Source organism: Exophiala spinifera, assembly GCF_000836115.1.
Source record: "Exophiala spinifera strain CBS 89968 unplaced genomic scaffold supercont1.2, whole genome shotgun sequence".
Classification (NCBI taxonomy): Eukaryota; Fungi; Ascomycota; class Eurotiomycetes; order Chaetothyriales; family Herpotrichiellaceae; genus Exophiala; species Exophiala spinifera.
Window position 1 is genome coordinate 2700507 of NW_015622514.1, and position 17752 is coordinate 2718258.

Sequence of the window (17752 nt, forward strand, 5' to 3'; positions counted from 1 at the left end):
CTTGAATTGGATGGCCAGGAAGCAGGAGACGATGGAGGATGATTCTCGACATCAGGAAACTGCGTCATCCAAAGATGTCGTAGACCTGGTGATGTGTCAGTCCAAGAAAGCCAGCCTTGGGTCTTTCAGCTGTGGCTCACGATTTAGGTAGTAAGTTGCAAAGCGTACGCAACAGTTTAAACCATTCAACATGGAACGAATCAGCGACAATACAGGTCCAGAGGCATAGTTCCAAGCCCGTGTGAAGCTAAGTACCATAACTCCGCAGTAGTGATTGATAATGTTGGACAACCTCTTGTTGCTTAGGAGGCTTGGAGAGACGACCACTCATATTGATGTGGCGAGAGCATAAATACTTATATGACAAGCCGGCACCATCTTCGAGAAGAGAATCGCCAAAATCACCGCAACGTTTTGGAGAGAGTCACGCAACTCTCGGACACCATTGGGAGACACCAGGCAGGTGTAGACGATGAGGATTGTGGCCGCATATGGACGACGAAGCAAGCATACAATGTCAACTTGATGCCCTGATGTCACAGGCGGAGGGGTGGCTTGAACCTAGGGTCTTTAATCCTGGTAGTCTTCCAGAACAGAACGGCACCAGACCCCGGGGAGAGATGGCGTCAAACCTCGATGCATTTGAATGGTGAGATGCATTGGGTACCTTGGAGAGGGATTTGGTTGAGGAATTTGGTAGTTTGTGACGGAAACGGGTATTGCTTTACTGACATTATGCTTCGCCGTGGCGCCCGCCACCTTCTCAAGCATACGGTAGAGCATTGGAGCTGTAAACGGCAGGAATTCTCAGCCCCCTGACTGTCTCACCCACCTTCACTAACCAACCATCTACGTGGATGGCTCGTCAGCTGAAAAGCCCAGTCTTCTGCTTGTGACCAGGGTCGCGCCGCAAATCAAGCTCGGCGGCAGGCCTGGGCCGGTTGTAGCGCCAGGACTCGACTCTAGTATCTCAGCCGCATCTTCTCCCTCTCACCCTCTGGCGTAACTAACGAGATTGGGGGCCGTATGGCAACTACTGGCCAAACCAAAGCCGCCAGGGTCCTGTCCCTTGTTAGCGCTTCGTTTCTGTCCGACATTGATGATAACATATATTGTTTGGTTTCTCAAGCCTCCCCTGGGCTTCATGTTTGACTTCTGTCGACATTCGGAAGACATCTGAGCTTCTCATAAGTCTCGAGCGCGACAGCCGCTTGACTAACATCTAACACCTCGACGGATCCGATCAGGCTGAGCGCCATCGACCGTAGACAAATCATTTTCAACTCGTCTTGCCTCAATACAAACATGGCTTCCGAGGATGAGTCGCAAACCCCTGATCATCATCATGATGAAAAAGACTGGGAGGCCCACAAAGAAATCTTTCGACAATACTACATCGATCAAAACATGACCAGGAAAGAAGCCGCGCAACATCTCAAAGAGCAATATGGCTTTGATGCCACTCCCCGCCAGTGGGAGCGCAAAATCAAGCAATGGAACTTTTCGAAGTACTCGAGTCGCGAAGAGAGACTGATGCAAATTGCGAAGACTGGCAAAACGATATTCGAAGTCGGTCGCCCGGGTCGAAGACCTCGAGGTCACACAGACGAGTCCGGCAGGCTTCACCCCAACGAAGATCGAAATCTGCGACGATTTGCGCGCCGTGAAGCTAGCCGCTCAAGGTCTCGGTCCCGATCAACTTCCTTCACCGAAAGAACACGTCCTCAATTGCAACAGGACTTTCCAGAAACATCGTCTCACGCCATCACTGACCAAACATTCAATCTTCATCTTGGCAATCCCGTATCCTTCCATCCACCAAGCGAAGGATTTACTGTTCGCGCAGTTCCTGCAGCCGGGCAGCCGGAGCAACCAGTGCAGCTACATTTGCTGCAAGATCAGCAGCCGTCTACATTTGGCAACCTTGACGATGCCAACCTTTTTTTAACCATTGAAGACAGTCAGTATGCCTCATCTGGTGGACAAGAGGCGTTCCCAGCCTTTCCTGATGACTTGATGCAACTGGCAAATCCAGTAGGGGTCAATGGGCAAGACCCAAACATTCAATTTCCACTGGAACAGAACGACACTGTCAACTACCCCTTGGATCCGACAATGGAGGTCCCTGTGAACTTTGATCATTTTGGCATGACAGATAATAACCTACCGATGGACCCATCTATTTTGCCGAATAGTAACAACATGATGAGTGAACCACAGCTGTACCCCAGTACTAACCAAATGCCTCCGGGGGCTAACGAAATGGGACGGTCGATACTCGATACTATACCTGTTCTCACCTTTGACATCGTAGACCCCGATGTTCCAAGTACGTTGTCGACGGCCACTCAGAGCAACTTTCAGAACATGGGAGATCTCACCGACGATGGCACTCATAGCGCTTCTGACAGCGGCGGTCCATTGCAGACCGATGTAATGCCCCTTGTTGATGAGTATACCGGGGCAGTGCAAGCTGCTGCAATGTGGTTCTTGAGCAACCAGCTCTACGGCGATACTTCGACAGACAAGCTGACCGATAGTATCGATCAACCGGGTATGACGCTTGTTCTCCCTTTTGGTCACTCTCGACTAATTTTCACCTAGGACGGATATTTAAGGCGAGGATGGAAGTCATGCTAGACAACTACGCCAAGTCGCAGCAACGAGCTCTGCAAGCCATGCGAGACAAATGCAACAAATTGAAGAAAAAGAACGAGAAGCTGGAAGAGATCATTAATAGAAGTGATTCTGAACACTACCTCCCTCCTCTTGGCTGTTGCTGACGGAGAATAGATAACCTGCTGGCTACCGAAACGATGATGAATTCTCTTCCTGGCACCTCGTTGCAAGAACCGCCATCGCAAAACTACATCATGCCATATTCAACTGGTTTCTGATCGAGGTTGGTGAGGTCAAAGGAGAGACCGAACACAGACCCTGGACGCTGCGACACCCAGCAAGATCACGTGTCACATCCGACTTCGGCAGAAACTATTCCGAATCTTGCCTGATAGTGAGGAAATCAATCCATATCAGCCGCACTTCGTATTTCGTGGTCATGGACCATCACTTTTATCAGAACTCTTACGGATGCCTGGCTCCAGAAGTTACCAATGCTCGATAGTACCTGGTCGCCAAACACGTTCTTGAACCTCAATTGAAGCTTCATGAGCTAAATCGAATCCTGCCATGCTTGGTGAACCCGTCGATCCTTCACGATGCTTGCGATTCTCTACGACCCTGACTGTCTCCTCCACAAGACCGTAGAAATTCTAGGTTCTAAACTGATCCCGGCCTTGGAATCGCCGGCTCGGCTCGAAGCGATCCTCAAAGCGCTTCATCTCTCCGATTATGCCGTCCGCACACTACACTTCAGCTCGCTGGACGACGAAGCACGAACAAGACGACTCTTGAGCTTGACGTCCCAAACCCACCAACACGACTACCTGGTCCACCTCCAGACTGTGTTCGAGGAATGGCTCTCGGCCGGTCTCATCGAGAAAGACGGCAACGTGGTTCCTGAGTGTTTCTACCTGCCCACGTCCACGGGCAAACCGATGCGGGCGCCTAGGGACACGTTCGCGCGGGCGGGATACTACGCCTTCGACATGAGCAGCGGGATCATGTCCGAGTCGTACCGCGCGATCGTGGCGTCGGCGAATCTCGCGTACGAAGGCGCAGACATGTTGACCGGCGACAACGCGTCCACGTCTTCGCCGCCGTACATCGATGCCGTCCTTGCGCTGTGCAGGCCTCCCGGCCACCACTGCGACGGCCGCCGCGCCGGAGGGTACTGCTACATCAACAACGCCGCGCTGGCAGTGAGCACGTGGCGCACCAAAAACGCGGATGCCAAGGTCGGCATTCTCGACGTCGACTTCCACCACGGCAACGGCACCCAGGAGATCTTCTACGCCGACCCGGACGTCCTCTACGTCAGCATCCACGGCGAGGACGAGTTTCCGTACTACACCGGCGCCGAGGACGAACGAGGGCTCGGCGCCGCGGAAGGCACAAACGTCAACCTGCCGCTCAAGGTCGGAAGCTCCATCGACGAGTACCTGGAGAAGCTCGACCACGCTTTGAGTAGGCTGGTGGCGTACGGGCCCGGGTTTCTCGTCGTCAGTCTGGGGTTCGATACGTACCATGCCGACCCGCTTGGTAGTTTCCAGATCCACACCGAGGATTACGAGACCATCGCGAGGAAAACGAGGCAGAGCTTGAAGGGCGTCCCTGCTCTGATCCTTCTGGAGGGAGGGTATGTGATTGAAGAATTGGGAAACAATGTCTTGTCCTTTCTCAAAGGGTGGAAGTCTGTTTGATTGCATTTCTCAATAGCAGTGGGAGGCTGTTTGATCAAGTTTTAATTATACCATACAAAGTATCTACCTCGGGGTGTATACATATATGTCCCCGTCACATACATAGAATCAAGACACGTGCCTCAACACAACAGGGCACATTCACAACGTTTCAGTCGTCAAGGCTTGAACAACTGCTCCCTTCTGAAAAACTTCAAGAACCCAACACACACAATGATCTGCGCAAACAGACCGATCCAAAACCAAGCCCTGGTCAGGCCCCAGCTCGGATCGATGGCAAAGTTGGGAAACACGTCCCCGGGCCCCCGCTGCACAGGAGACTTTGCCTTGGCCACGATGGTCGCGACGCTCCCTATGATCTGGCACCCGATCAGGGTCGCAGCGACATGGAACCTAGGCAGGGTCTGGAGCAGAGTCATGCCCAAGCCCACGCCCTGCAGTTCATCCAGCACGCCCAGCCAAAGCCACAGCGCGCGACCGAGCATCGCTCCGCCGACGTCGTTGGCTCCCCATGGCACGAAAGCGGCAACTCCACTGACGGCCCACAGCTCCTGGCACCAGCGCGGCGCACCCAGACAGACGCCCAGGATGGGCGGGACCCAGCTGTGCTCCAGGGACACGACGTACAGAAAGTACATGATGACGGCCCACACGCCCACGAAGAAGCCGACCATCATCAGCCCGACGGCCCAAGCCGGGGCGTGCTGCGAACTGAACAGGTACCGCCAGTTGCGCCCGTACACGGTCGAGAGGAAGTAATTCTGCAGGACGACGGTGACGAAGAACCACAGCACGACCTTGCGGCGCAGCAACGACGCGTAGAAGCTCGGAATGTGGCCCGGCCGTTGGCGGTAGTAGGACGGCAAGCCGATGTACAGAAGCGCACCGACCGTCCACAGCACCGCGGCAATCGGGACCGTGATGGCAGTCAGGGTAGAATCCGACGTCAAAAGCCCCGTGGGATTGTCGTCGGTCCTGCCCAGAGTCGTACGGGCGTTAATTTCGATCAAGCTCGCGCCCGCCCGCCACAGTCCCGCCACGTACAGCTGTTGGATCCCCTGGATGACGCACGCGCGCAGAACCCACGTCGACACTGGAGTCCCTCCCTCGGTGCCGAAGTTCAAGGAAAAGAACAGACTCCCGCTCGCGGCCGCGATGGTGTAGAAGCCCGTCGCGCACGAAAACAACCACCCGCGTGTGCCGTCGAGGTAGTTCGCAAAGGGGCCCATGCCGATGAGGAAGAATGCGAGTCCGTAAAAGAACCACGGGAGTGCCAGGACGTACCGGGACTGCACGGAGCGGTATATTACCCACCACCCTAGACTGGCGGACAGGTAGATGCATCCTATCACGTATGCCCGCGTGGTGGTCTGGCCGAGTTGGCCTTGCAAGAGGGTGATTTGATATGAGTTTGCCGAGAGTATGTGGCCCAGTGCCAGCAGCAATGCGTACACTTGCCAGTCCCCAATCACCTTTCTTTGGAGGATGCGAGGGATGCCCCGGGGTGCGATGTAGTCCTTGCCCAAGTTGAAGACGGTGTCTCGTCGGACAAGCGCCATTGGATTGGCCGTGTCGTCGATATCGGACATTCCGGCCTTGGTTCCCTCAGAGCTTGAAGAACTGTCAGGCATAGCTGAATCTATCCGATGCAGAGTCGGGCGTCGACCGGCGCCGATTGCCGCTGCGGGAGAACTGGGCAAAAGCGGCGGCATAGGCGTCGAGTCCTTTTCTGTTTGCAAATGCGGTCGTGGTTGCGGGCCACGCGGCGCTTGAGAGGATGTGGAAGAGGGTAGACCAAGTTGAGCCCGGGCGTACCTCCCGAAGAAATGCTTTTCGCTGTTTTTTAGGTAATCCTCGATGCAAAGAGAGTTTACCGACGACTGCGCGTCGATGTCCTCCAGAAGTTCACCAAACTTGTACGCATAGGATCCCTTGCGGTCTGTAAATGATGGAATAACGCGCTGCAGGTTGTAATTCGTCTCGTTGTCGACGCCGCGCACCTCGCGCAGACTCAACCGTTTGTCTTTGCTGTTCCGGGCGTAAGCAGATCTCTGAGGGTCATGGTCAGCCCGATAGGCAGAGTACTTTGCTGCCCCAGCATTGGCCCCTATTTCTGACGTGGATGTTTGACCAGCATTTTCTGCAAGTCTCTCGACCTGTGGGTGTCCTCTGCTCGTTCTTGAACTGCTCGAAGTCGTTGGAGGAGTATCTGACTTCCGTCGTGTTGAATTGCCATTCATGCGATGTGAGGACTGTCGTGACGCATCTTGCCAGCCTTCCTCGTCAATATCTTCCTCGTCCGGTCCTACTTCGTCCTCAGGCCTGAATTGGGAATCGGCGTCATCGATATCTTCGTCGGCTTCCGATATCGTTTCATTGGTAAAGTCTCCAAATCCCAATCTTCGAAATCTTGAGCCGTGTTCGTTCCCGGAATCCTCCGTGGACTCTTTTTCCAATGCCACAGCCAAAGGATTGGCAAAATCCCTAATTTTAACCACTGGTACGTCATTCATCGGAGTATCGTCGTCTCCCGAATAGCTTCGGTTTCTAGTCAACCTGCCATGCTTCGACGATCTGATGAGGCCGCCACGATTTGACCCGGTTAAGAAGGATTTTCTTCGCCTTTCCTCGGGACCAAGCTCGATAGACTCCACTGATTGCCTTCGAGGTGGTCCAGTCGAAATACTATGTGTTAATCCAAGTGACTGGCTGTCTGTGGAGTGCATGGTGTCGAAGGATGAACGACGGCTCTGAGGATCGCTTTGCCGCCCAGGTCTGTTCCTAATGGGGGGTTCTGTGAAACGCACATTGGAAAAAAATACAGTCGAGCCTTGCTCATCTTCTGGGATCTTCTCGTCCACGTCAGGTTCAGATGTTGTCACAGAATCTTCCGTTGGAGTGGCGATGCGTGGCGATGGCCTAAGTGTGACCCACGAGAAAAGGCGTTGCGACCATGAATGGGGCTTAACCTTTCGTCGATGGCTGTTGTGTTTCTTGATTGACTTTAGTTGCAACAGCTCAAGATCCTCAACCCATTGTGCAACAGGAAATCGTTGTAGGGCGGAGTATGCCCTCATTTGCGCTCGAACCTTCCGGGACGAGCCAAGTGCTGCGATAATGGCCGCGTTGAATTGCTGCAGTAAATGTCGTGTGGATGCTGATTCAATGGTATACCACCAGCCTGGCATTTTCCCAAGTCCTCCAACCTGGGCGCCCACCCCAAGCGCGCCATTCCGCCCTGCCTCCACGGCAACCAGGCCGAATGGTTCATCTCGAGAAGGTATAAGTGCGAACTCGGCGCCACTAAATATATAGGGCGGTAACGTAGTGAATTCTGGCTTTGAGAAGACACGGCCAGGGTATTTCGCCATCATCTTCTCCAGCTTGAGGGCAGCAAATTTACCATATAGATCGATGACCGGACCAATGCAGATAAGCTGAGTTTTAGGAAATTGTCCTAAAATGGAGAAGAACACGTCGGCGATCAAATCGACCCCTTTCTGCATAGACCATCTGCCGACGAACACGAAGAGGTCTGCCTCAGGGTCAACATTGAGCCCTGCCCACTTTTGCGCTTGACATCGTAAAATTCCCCTTTGGCTTTCCTGGGCCAGATCAATCGGCACTTCTTTAGCCACTGGTCTGTTCGGATCCCAAGGCAAAGTATCAGTAGGGTCCGGGTTAGGTAGAGAGCCTATCTTGGAGAGACCCCAAAAGATGGGATATCTCGCCCACGATCGGCCTCCATACTTCTCGGATACGCCCACGGCGCCATATCCTCCTTGGTGGATACGAAGGTAGCTCGCCGCTGCATGGAGCATGTTGAACACTTCACCAAATTGAACATATTTCTTGATGATCTTCTCGTCGAGATTGAATGTTTCCGACACTTCTTTCATCTCTTGCCGGGTCCGGAGAGGCCACATGCCTTGAAATTCAGCGTTGTGGAGTGAAAGACTGACAGGTATCGTTGCAGGTAAGAGATACAATGGTGCCAGTGCCCCATGATAGTCATTGATGTGGTATAGGTCGGGTCCAAATCGTCTGATCATCTCCGCGATACACGCATTCCACGCCGAGTAGTATATGGCACTGTCGAGATCGTCCATTCTTGCTGGGTATGGTTCTGCTTTTGTCTGTCGTCGAAACACGGGGGCGTCCAATAAGACGAAAGTGATGTTCCGGAGTTGATGATACTGAACGTAGATCCTGTACACGTGGTCAAGCACTTTGACCGTCACTGGCTTGGCTGGAATGTCCATGGGATATTCTATGTCACGCCAATACATGGTACAACCCATATTAGGTCTTGGTGGCTCAGGCTTTTCCCCATCAAACTCGACATCACCCCAAGGCCACCGATTTTGACCTTTATGCTCCAGTCCTCAATCTCGTATTCCATGGTTGCGATCAATGTCTTACGCCTTAGAGGCGCACCAATATCAGCTGCAACAGAGAGCGCTCTGGACTTTTTCCTGAGCCCTGCATTGCTACTCGTTAAAGACTCGTCCGAGTGCACACTTGGCGCTCGTGCCACAACAGATGGCAAACTTGAATGACTAGGCCTCCTCGATTCCACGCTGTTCGATGATCGCATCGATCTCGATCCCTCAAAGAGCGTAAGAGATCGCTTCAGACTTGGTATGACGCCTGTTTTCGCTGTCTCACCGCGTGTGTTGAAGTGAACATGGTAGTACGATTTCCGGAAAGCCCACACACCAATGAGCGCCGTGATGAGAGGTACCAGCCCAAGCAACAAGCCGACGACCAGCTGGGACCATGCTGAGCCAATTGGTACTATGTTGTAGCTGAAATCTGCATCATTTACCACAAGACGCCATCCGAGGTGCGGTAACGGCGGCCGTTCAGTCATATTGACCACATTGGTAGATTTGGTGTTTGGGGGTAACCAATCCAGAACGTGATCACCATCCACATCGCCATAAGCTGCAGTAAGGTCGAGCGTGCCGTCCGAGTTCAATCCCCACACATTGACGCCGACTTGAGTAGGCCATTCGGCCGCGAGATCGAATGACCATAGACCCAAATCAGCTTTAGACTGCTTCATGCGGTTTCTAATGCCACGATCGGAGCCCCATTGGTTCCATGATCCTTCAACGAATGCATGCGGCCACCGTCGAGGTAGGTGTTCTTCCAGATCAGTATGTTGAACATGGTCCGCACTTCCAGCAATCTCACTCCAATATCGTAGTATCACGTGAGTTCCATCCCACCTCTGAGCTTTAGTGCCCTTCCAAGAGTGCCTTTCTATCTCCATAGGTTTGCCAGTATAAGTCCGCCATGGACTGAATGTGTTTCCCCAATTCGTTGAATATTGGTACAGCTCAGCTCCGGCTGCAAGGGCTTTCACACTTAGAGCTCCGGTAGCGTTGTCCTTTTGCAACATGTTGGTAGTATAGTTCGACGATAGGGGAAAGACCATCGCATTATCAAGGCTCCCTACCCTGAACATGAATCGATCTCGGGCATTGGTGTATCTTTGTCCATCAGCTGTGGTGACGTTGCTAACTGTGTACGTATGGATGCCGTGCGAAACGTTAGAAAGCATTCCTCTCCAAATCCAAGAAGTGGCAACGGCACCGTTCAAATCCGGGAAATCAGTATCCTGTGAATGGCAAGACACGCTTGATCGGTCGAATTGTGCTTGCACCCCATCCTGAGTTGTTGACTGGACTTGCAGGTTGTTTGTGACAGAATCACAACTCATATTGCTTGAGAATCTGATCTCTAGTTGCACTTTGTCCTGACTTCCCAAAGGAACACTAGATAACAGTCGAGCATCATGGTGTGGTATCACACGAGTGATTGTAGGCATTGGTTCCCGCCATTCTCTGATTGGGACGAAGGCCTTGAAGCCCCAAGGCTCGAATTCAAGCTGCGGTAAGCAGCCATTGTAATCTTCAGAGCCTTCAATGCGCAACGTATGTCGTGAAGCTTGTAGGGTATACTCGTCGTAGGGATAGAAAAGATTCTTGACTCGCGTCCCTGCTGCAAAGGGAGACGTAAGAGCCTTGACGTAGTCGCTGCAATTGAAATCATAGACTTTCGTAGCATTTTCGTTCATGTATACAAACCATACGCCTTGGTTGCCATGATCGCCGACTCCGGAGAAGTCCTGGACCCCTTCAGTCCGACCACGATACACACTCCACACGCCGAACTCGCTGGGAATATTAGCACTTCCAGGGAGGAATATCTCACTGGTTAGGTTTGACAAATTCCGTAGTGTGTAGCCATCATTCAGTACTGGATATTCTTGGCGTAACTGATACATCCGTTTCAAAAGATTGCGAGCTGGACTTGACGGATCACGATGATCTAGACTCACAGAGTCATCATGGCATCCTGTCCGCGATTTGTTGAAAGGTTGATCATAGTATCCAGTCTGACTTAGCTGATAACACCCGTGAAGCTGCCAGGCTCTCTGAGATGCCATCGGCATTCGACCGAAAACGTAGTCCGTGGCTAGGTTTTCCAAGATGTAAAAGGCTTGCTCCTCACCCCAGAGAAGGAGTGGTATCCCAGGCAAAAGCATTTGAGTCACCAGGAACCCCAGTGATTGTCTCTCGAGACCATAGGTAAGAGCTGGCCACCGGAAGACGTCTTGATTCGTGGTTCCAAACATGTGTCTGGGGTCAAATTCTCCAGTGTTAGCATTCACCATATCGTCTCTCTCCAATAGCTTGCGCCAATGATACGACCAGTCCAAGCCTTCAGAGCCAATCAAGCCGCTAAGTCCCAGAAAACGGGTAAGTGCGCCGTATGTGGGATAATGGAAAGCTGCGGAATCTAGAGCAGAGCTCCCAAACTCACGAAGATACGCGGATGCGTTCCGAATGCTCGACTGGTTCGTTGCCAGCTGGGCTTCCGTGATGTTCTCAAAGTACATATCGGGTTGTTTGCCTCTACCCATGTACACGGCTTCAAAAGGGGGTTCACCGACACCTTCACCAGTAATGAAGAAGTTGTGCTTGCCGTACCTCCTGGCACAATCTCTTTGGTAATTGGCCCACTCAACCTGCGCATCTAGCGGTGTCTGGAAAGCCTTGTCCATCCGAAAGCCGTCAATATCAAGCATGGCGATTTGCATGCAGGACATGACTTGTACTCGCTCCATGACATCCGCTCGCCAGATGCGGAGGCGGTCTTGAGTTGAAGCAAATTTTGCAAGCTGACTTTGCCATGTTGGTACCTCTCCAACACCAGGCATGTCACCATACTGATAACAGTCAGCATTACTCCTGAAAAGTGTCCAGATTTGGATCGCACCTGATCAAAGTCACTATCATAGCACGTATGCTGACCTTGGGATATTTCCTGTTGTGTTGGGTATCCATCCTGGCCCCAGAACCTAGGATATTCACAGTTTTCGTTGATGGAGTTGTTGGGCGTGAAGTCATGATAACGGCGAGTCCCCTTCCATTCATAATCGTATTCGTCCCAGCTAAACGGAGTGGTCGAGTTGAGATAGCCCTTGAAGCCAATGAGGTCGCCCATGGTTGCCAGGGTATTGTCAAGAATCACATACATGTCCCTTTCATGGATGGCGGTGATTAGTTTTCGCCAGTCCGCTATGGTGCCATGATGGTGGTCGAGGAGTGTGAAGTCGAGTGGCCCGTAGCCATCTCCACCCCATGGAAAATTGATGAAAGGGCTCCCAATGATGTAGATCCCTCTGATGCCCATCCCATGCAGATAATCCAGACTCTGTTGCACACCCCGGACATCACCTCCAAATCGGAACTGATTACTCGTCCAGCTGTGTTCGAAGAGGGTTCCGTTTGCATTATCATTGCTTGGATCACCTAAAACGTGTAAGAAATGAGAATGAAGCCACCCGCGATCCGAACTGGGAATGGATCTTACCATCAACGAAACGGTCCAGGATTAAGCTGTAAAACGGAAACCGCCAATTTGCCGGAGAAGGATGAAACGTATGGTTCTCCCATTCTCCCCAGTAGTCGGTTGGCTTCGTAGCACTGACCCTCTGGTTGAGATTCCACAGAAGTTGATCTTCTTCATATCTAAGAGCAGACACAAGCGCGATGATAGCGAAAATCAGAGCTGGAATAGATCCTGCCATTCTTCTCGCGAGTTTCGAGCGCCAATTTGGTGGCAATACCCTCCACGATATCAAAAGAGATTGCAAATCATCAATACATGAAAGTTGGGGGAGAGGACAATGACGTCTTGCAACCTGCCATGCTTTGAAGACAAGTCTTCCACCAGAGCGAGTGGGAGGAATCGCAGAGCTATACGTTAAGAGGTGCTTACATGATCTCTGTCTGTTGCTCATAGAGATTGATCCACGTCACAAGATTCACGCAAAGGGGTAGCGATTTGAGACCAAGTCCGCACCACTGTTCGATAGCATGAGTAGGGGCCTGTGGAGGTACGCATTTCGTTTGCCTCTTGCCTCAATATTGCAATGCCATGATGTTGTGGTAGATGATTTTCTCCAGCTGCATGACACCGTGCACGCACCACTGAGATCAAACCCATCGAACACGGTGGAGTCCATCATTTCATGCCGTCGCATGGAAGGTGTTGGCGCGAGGGAGAACCAAGTCTCCATCTGAGGTCGTTGTAGAGAAATACTGGTCATTGGGTGCAATGAAATTGTTTCAGATAATTGAATGTGGCGAGAGCTGTACAAGGGAAAACCCAGAAATCCTCAGCACCCCGCCACGATGGCCAGGAACACCGAGCGTACCTTGATTGCTGTTACGCGAAATATTGAAGACGTTGACGAAGGTCCCTTGAAAGACCCCGAAACCTGGAGACGAATCAAGGTTGGCTTGGCACGATGTCTCTGGGTAAAGCAATGATCGTCATCGCTTCTCATTGACCGTTGCGCTATTTCAAACGAGTATTGTAACAACACCGAAAGACAGATGACACACCTGGCCTGTGCGTCTTGGATCCTCATCCATCTATCTACCTTACAAGTTCCTGGCGCACTCACCGGATAGACTGGCCGGCCAATGATACAGGTATGAATCCACGAGCTCTACAACCACCTCAGATGAAGCTCCACGGTACTATTGGGATTGAGATCCATCCAGTCTATCTACGGCACCATCTCTTCAACGGCGATCATGATGTGATCAGATCTCGCTTGTGTATGTAGCTAGCTACCGCCATCAAGCACGACACCCGTTTTCTATTTCTCCGGCGACCAATCGAGGGGACAGCCATCGTGAAAGGCAATAAATAGCTGTTAACTCGGTTATTGGCGGTATTCGTGCAGACCGCTTGACAGTCCGGACACCCTCGGAAACGTGGAGGCCAATATCAGGTTGACAGCCCTTCATTTCAGACTTCACCCGAGACATCTTTTCGTGTGGATGAGTCAGTGAACAAAGTGATCAGTTACGTCGACGCTCCTCGTGGGTCGGGGACTTAGGATCAGTGCGCAAGAATGCTGTTACTCGAGATCTGCGGCGTTTGAATATCCCAATATGGACACACAACTGTGGGTATCTTGTCCCATCCATGGCTTTCTGACGTTCGCTAGTAATACTTCAAGTCTGCTAGAGTCCACTCAAGAGAGTCTCTGTCCATTACCTTGCTATTTGGTATCGGTCGCAAGCATGCGAAGAAGAATAGCAATACAGAGACGGCTGTTCAAAAAGAATAACCTTGGTATTGATGAGGCTTGCTCGAACATTTGAGAAGACTGGAGGCTATGGCTGCTTTCTACAGTCAGGACTGGGTGTTGTAAAGGCCTGCATTGAAAGGAAATAGAGAACGTCGCTGATGATGGTAATTTTGATCAATATGTACTCGATGTACGCAGTATATGCACTGGGTAGCACGCTGTCATGTGCTGCTAGGTAGCTGCCGATGGCTCCAATATCCACTCTTACTACCTAAGCCGCCCGCTGATATTACATCGTCCTGTCCAAACATGGTATCCAGATCCTCATAGAGTCAAACACTCACTCCACCGAACGCCTCGCTGGTAAAGTCAAGCAGATAAGTCCCACCCCCCTCTGCACATACCTGCACCGCCATCCTGTCCAGACAAGGACGGCTTCCATCATTACTCGAATTTGATGGGATGCAGCACCATCATAGGTAGGCACATCCTCCCACCCCCTGCGCCGCCCTGGCTCTCCCAGGCAACTTCGTCATTATTGTTCTCCTTTCCAAGCCAGCGCCTCCACAGATACCCAGCGAATCCCGCATTCGAATAGTAGCTGGATCCGCGGAATACGTGCTCGCCTGGCCCAAAAACACTGCCTCCTTCACCGTGGAAGTATCCGTTCCCATGATCCATTCCAGCCTCTCTCGCTTTCGTACCGAGTGGAGCATTATTAAAGACTTCATTGGCATGCTCGGCCGGCCAATCTCGGTCGAAGTACACTGGGAGAGGAGCGTATATAGCTTTCAGCCCGTAATGCAGGGCGATGCTAGCAGGATACATTTCGGGGAACATTGTGTGTTTACGCTGATAGGTCTCCTGGTGCATGAGCAACAGGAGTCTTCGAGACATACGAGAAGCAGTGATCAGTGCTGCTCGAGTTGGCGGACGACCATCTTTTGCAACATCGTAACCGGTCATGTCATTGTGAAAGGCCCAGCGAGTACGAGACGGGTCGAAGAGCGGGTTGAAGGTGATCAAGTCGGTAATCTCAGTCGAGTCAGAAGGTACTGATTGCACCGGGATTTCGAGCAATTGTGAGACGGGTAGTTGGGGCCCGGAGATGGCGGAGCCGGTCTCTCTGACAATTGACTGGGAATACGCCGCATATGAGTGGTTGTGTAGTGAAGGAATGAAGAACTTGGCCGATCGTTCCCAGGCATATTCTTGAGACTGCTTCTCAGCCCAGCTCGTAACTTGGGAGAGCAATTCGTGGTAGTGCCCAGTAATCCGCATATCCATTTCCCAATGCCAGAAGTAGTCGAATTCCGGGTGGCGCGAGGCGAAATATTGCATTGGGAAATGCAGAGATCGATAAGCTTCATATATCTCCCCTCCGGAAAAGTTCTCGAGGCTGTCTGGAAATGGGGGCGGGTACACCAGTTTCATCTCGGCGACGGACCATAAGGAGCCCATTCCTTCGAACTCCTTCGGAAGGCTTTCCTTCAAGATTTTATTGTAGAGCTCCTCGTCTGCCCAGATCGGCAGACTCTCATCTTGGACGTGGATAAGAAAGTGGACGGTGTACTGTCCGCCAGAAGACAAAGCCAACTCACTGATCATGGCTCGCAGCATCATTATGTGATAATCAGTATACACAAATGTGCTCCATGTTCGAATAACGACGGCTGTCCTGGATTTCAGCCGCGCTGCATTCTTTTCCAGACATCTTTGCTGTGCATGGCCCAAGGTGATATTGCGCCAGTCGAACGTTTGCACCTTGTCAAGACCGTCAAAATCGCCTTCCAGCTGCAGTCCCAACCCGCCATCGTCTTTCGAGATACCGTATCCGTAAGGCGTGAAACGATTAATGCGGTCATAACACATCTCATCGTTTATCCCAAGCTCTTTCTGTGACCCGAAAAGAGGCTCCGACATCCCCTGCGGTAAGCCTTGGTATGCCTTAACTCTGGGCGGCAGGATTTTGTTTTCCTCGTCCATATAACATTGTTCCAGCCCTATCGAAGTAGATTGGGCCAGTTCGATCAGCTCAAGATCAGGAAGGGGATCCGTTTTAACGGCGTCGGCAGAGTTGGCTTGCTGTTCAGTTACATATTCTGCGACCGAGACTATGCTATTACGGCCGCGATACAGACCATGCAGCCTTTGTTACAATTAGCTATCGATTCGGGTGGGCGCCGCAATTGACTCACCTGGGAAATTGTTCCCACCAGAAAACTTCTCGCCCGTCTACATCCACCGACTGGCCAATGGGTATTAAATCGTTGCTCTTGTCGTTTTCGATTGGCGTTGTCTGGCTTTGGATCTGACCTGCAGGGACAAATGTCCACCAAAGACCGACAATGGTCACCAGAGCAATGGCAGTCGTGGTGCATATCGATCTTCGTAGACCGAAGCTTGACAGGCTCAACTGGCGTTTATGTCCCCGTCGCAATCTGGGAGACCCGACGGGGCTCAGCGGCCCGCTGCTGGAGGAGTCGCTACTGTTGTCGCGCCGGTGAATAGATACAACGACACCGTTGATTTTGTGCTTGACGGACTCGGGGATCAACGCGAGCATTCCACGTGCAAAAATGACAAGTGTCTCCGTGCGCAACGAGCTGTAATCTTGGGGGCGAGATCTGGCAAACTGGGGATCCTTTTGGGCCTATCTGGGGCGCCCTTTCATGCCTCGCCAGCCTAACAGAAATCCAGATCGCGCAATTCCGAGATATTCAGATCCTGTTGGAACGTATGCAGTACAAGTATAGACAGCTCGACAAGGTGAAAGAATACATCAGGGAAAAAGCGACAAAGGGAAAATCCTACACCACCATCGTCAATTTCAGCCGCATTCTGCCCCAGGTTGGCGCAAGGATGCTTCGGCGGCAGTCAGGGCTTGAGATAAGACACCAAGCTATCGAAAGCCTAGAGAATATTATGATACTGGCCCATCAATTGGCTGTTCAGGGGGCGATGCAGCCGATGGCGCTCCCCATCTCGCACGCCTGCCTCCGCCCAGTGAGCCCCCCAGCATCGCTAACAAGAGCCTCCCGGCTTGGCCCTGGAGGCCCTAAAGCAGACTGGATCTAGCCAGTCTTGGCAAATTGCATCCTTCTCCGTCCAAATTTCACGGGCCTGGCTTCTTGCCCAGCGGTTCTTTCAAAAGTACCTGACCTGGGGTGCTGGGAATTACCTGAGCTCAATCTCCGGTCCAGATAACTAACTCCAATAACCGTCTCATCCCACTCCCAAGCTAACAACTCGCAGCTTCATCAGGCTCAACCAGGCACCTGCGGCAATTCTAGATACACTTCGAAGTTGGACTGCCACCCTGGACCAACTTGACACGGCCAAGAAGCCACAGAAAGAGATCAAACAGTTTGATTGAATCCTACGCCCCTGATCTACTCGCAAAGTCCCTCGTCAACATGCCTACAGTGGTCGTCACGAGCCAATTGAGAGTCGGAATCAGCTACGCCTTTACCAGACTATTGTGCAATTTGGTCAGCCATGTCTTGAAGAGAGTCACGATGGAATTGAGTGCCAGCTCCTCGTAGGGATAACACGTGTGCGCAGTTGATCGCGAATGGACATGGCCTCAGTCTTTCGCCCGTCAAAGCTCATCCTACCGTGATCGATTTGGCATGATCCGTCCCCTGCATCCATCCAGGCTTTCATGCAATCTCTTGGTGGCACGATGATTGACACTTACTTGTATTGTTTGGGGAGTTGTCGAATCAGCAGCCTCTTTCAGACTGAAATGATTGCTCACAACCATCTCCTGCGCAGGCTGGAGAGGTTGCTGTTGCACGACGGGATC

General features: G+C 51.9%; 5 protein-coding genes across 5 annotated transcripts; 2 read left to right on the forward strand and 3 right to left on the reverse strand.

The window, feature by feature from the left end:
- Positions 1 to 1305: 1305 nt before the first annotated feature.
- Positions 1306 to 2897, forward strand: PV08_03289 (uncharacterized protein; the record flags this gene model as incomplete). The annotated part of the gene is made up of 3 exons (XM_016377645.1): positions 1306 to 2554; positions 2605 to 2742; positions 2794 to 2897. The coding sequence occupies 3 exons, from the start codon at positions 1306 to 1308 to the stop codon at positions 2895 to 2897; spliced, it is 1491 nt and encodes a 496-aa protein (XP_016239215.1).
- Positions 2898 to 3218: 321 nt separating this feature from the next.
- Positions 3219 to 4322, forward strand: PV08_03290 (uncharacterized protein; the record flags this gene model as incomplete). The annotated part of the gene is made up of 1 exon (XM_016377646.1): positions 3219 to 4322. The coding sequence occupies one exon, from the start codon at positions 3219 to 3221 to the stop codon at positions 4320 to 4322; it is 1104 nt and encodes a 367-aa protein (XP_016239216.1).
- A 158-nt stretch (positions 4323 to 4480) lies between these two features.
- Positions 4481 to 8584, reverse strand: PV08_03291 (uncharacterized protein; the record flags this gene model as incomplete). Its single annotated transcript, XM_016377647.1, has 1 exon — positions 4481 to 8584. The coding sequence occupies one exon, from the start codon at positions 8582 to 8584 to the stop codon at positions 4481 to 4483; it is 4104 nt and encodes a 1367-aa protein (XP_016239217.1).
- An 8-nt stretch (positions 8585 to 8592) lies between these two features.
- PV08_03292 (uncharacterized protein) lies at positions 8593 to 12426 on the reverse strand (the record flags this gene model as incomplete). The annotated part of the gene is made up of 3 exons (XM_016377648.1): positions 8593 to 11562; positions 11613 to 12148; positions 12210 to 12426. 3 exons carry the CDS (start codon positions 12424 to 12426, stop codon positions 8593 to 8595), a joined length of 3723 nt encoding a protein of 1240 aa, XP_016239218.1.
- A 1962-nt stretch (positions 12427 to 14388) lies between these two features.
- PV08_03293 (uncharacterized protein) lies at positions 14389 to 16510 on the reverse strand (the record flags this gene model as incomplete). Its single annotated transcript, XM_016377649.1, has 2 exons — positions 14389 to 16093; positions 16143 to 16510. 2 exons carry the CDS (start codon positions 16508 to 16510, stop codon positions 14389 to 14391), a joined length of 2073 nt encoding a protein of 690 aa, XP_016239219.1.
- Between the last annotated feature and the right edge of the window lie 1242 nt (positions 16511 to 17752).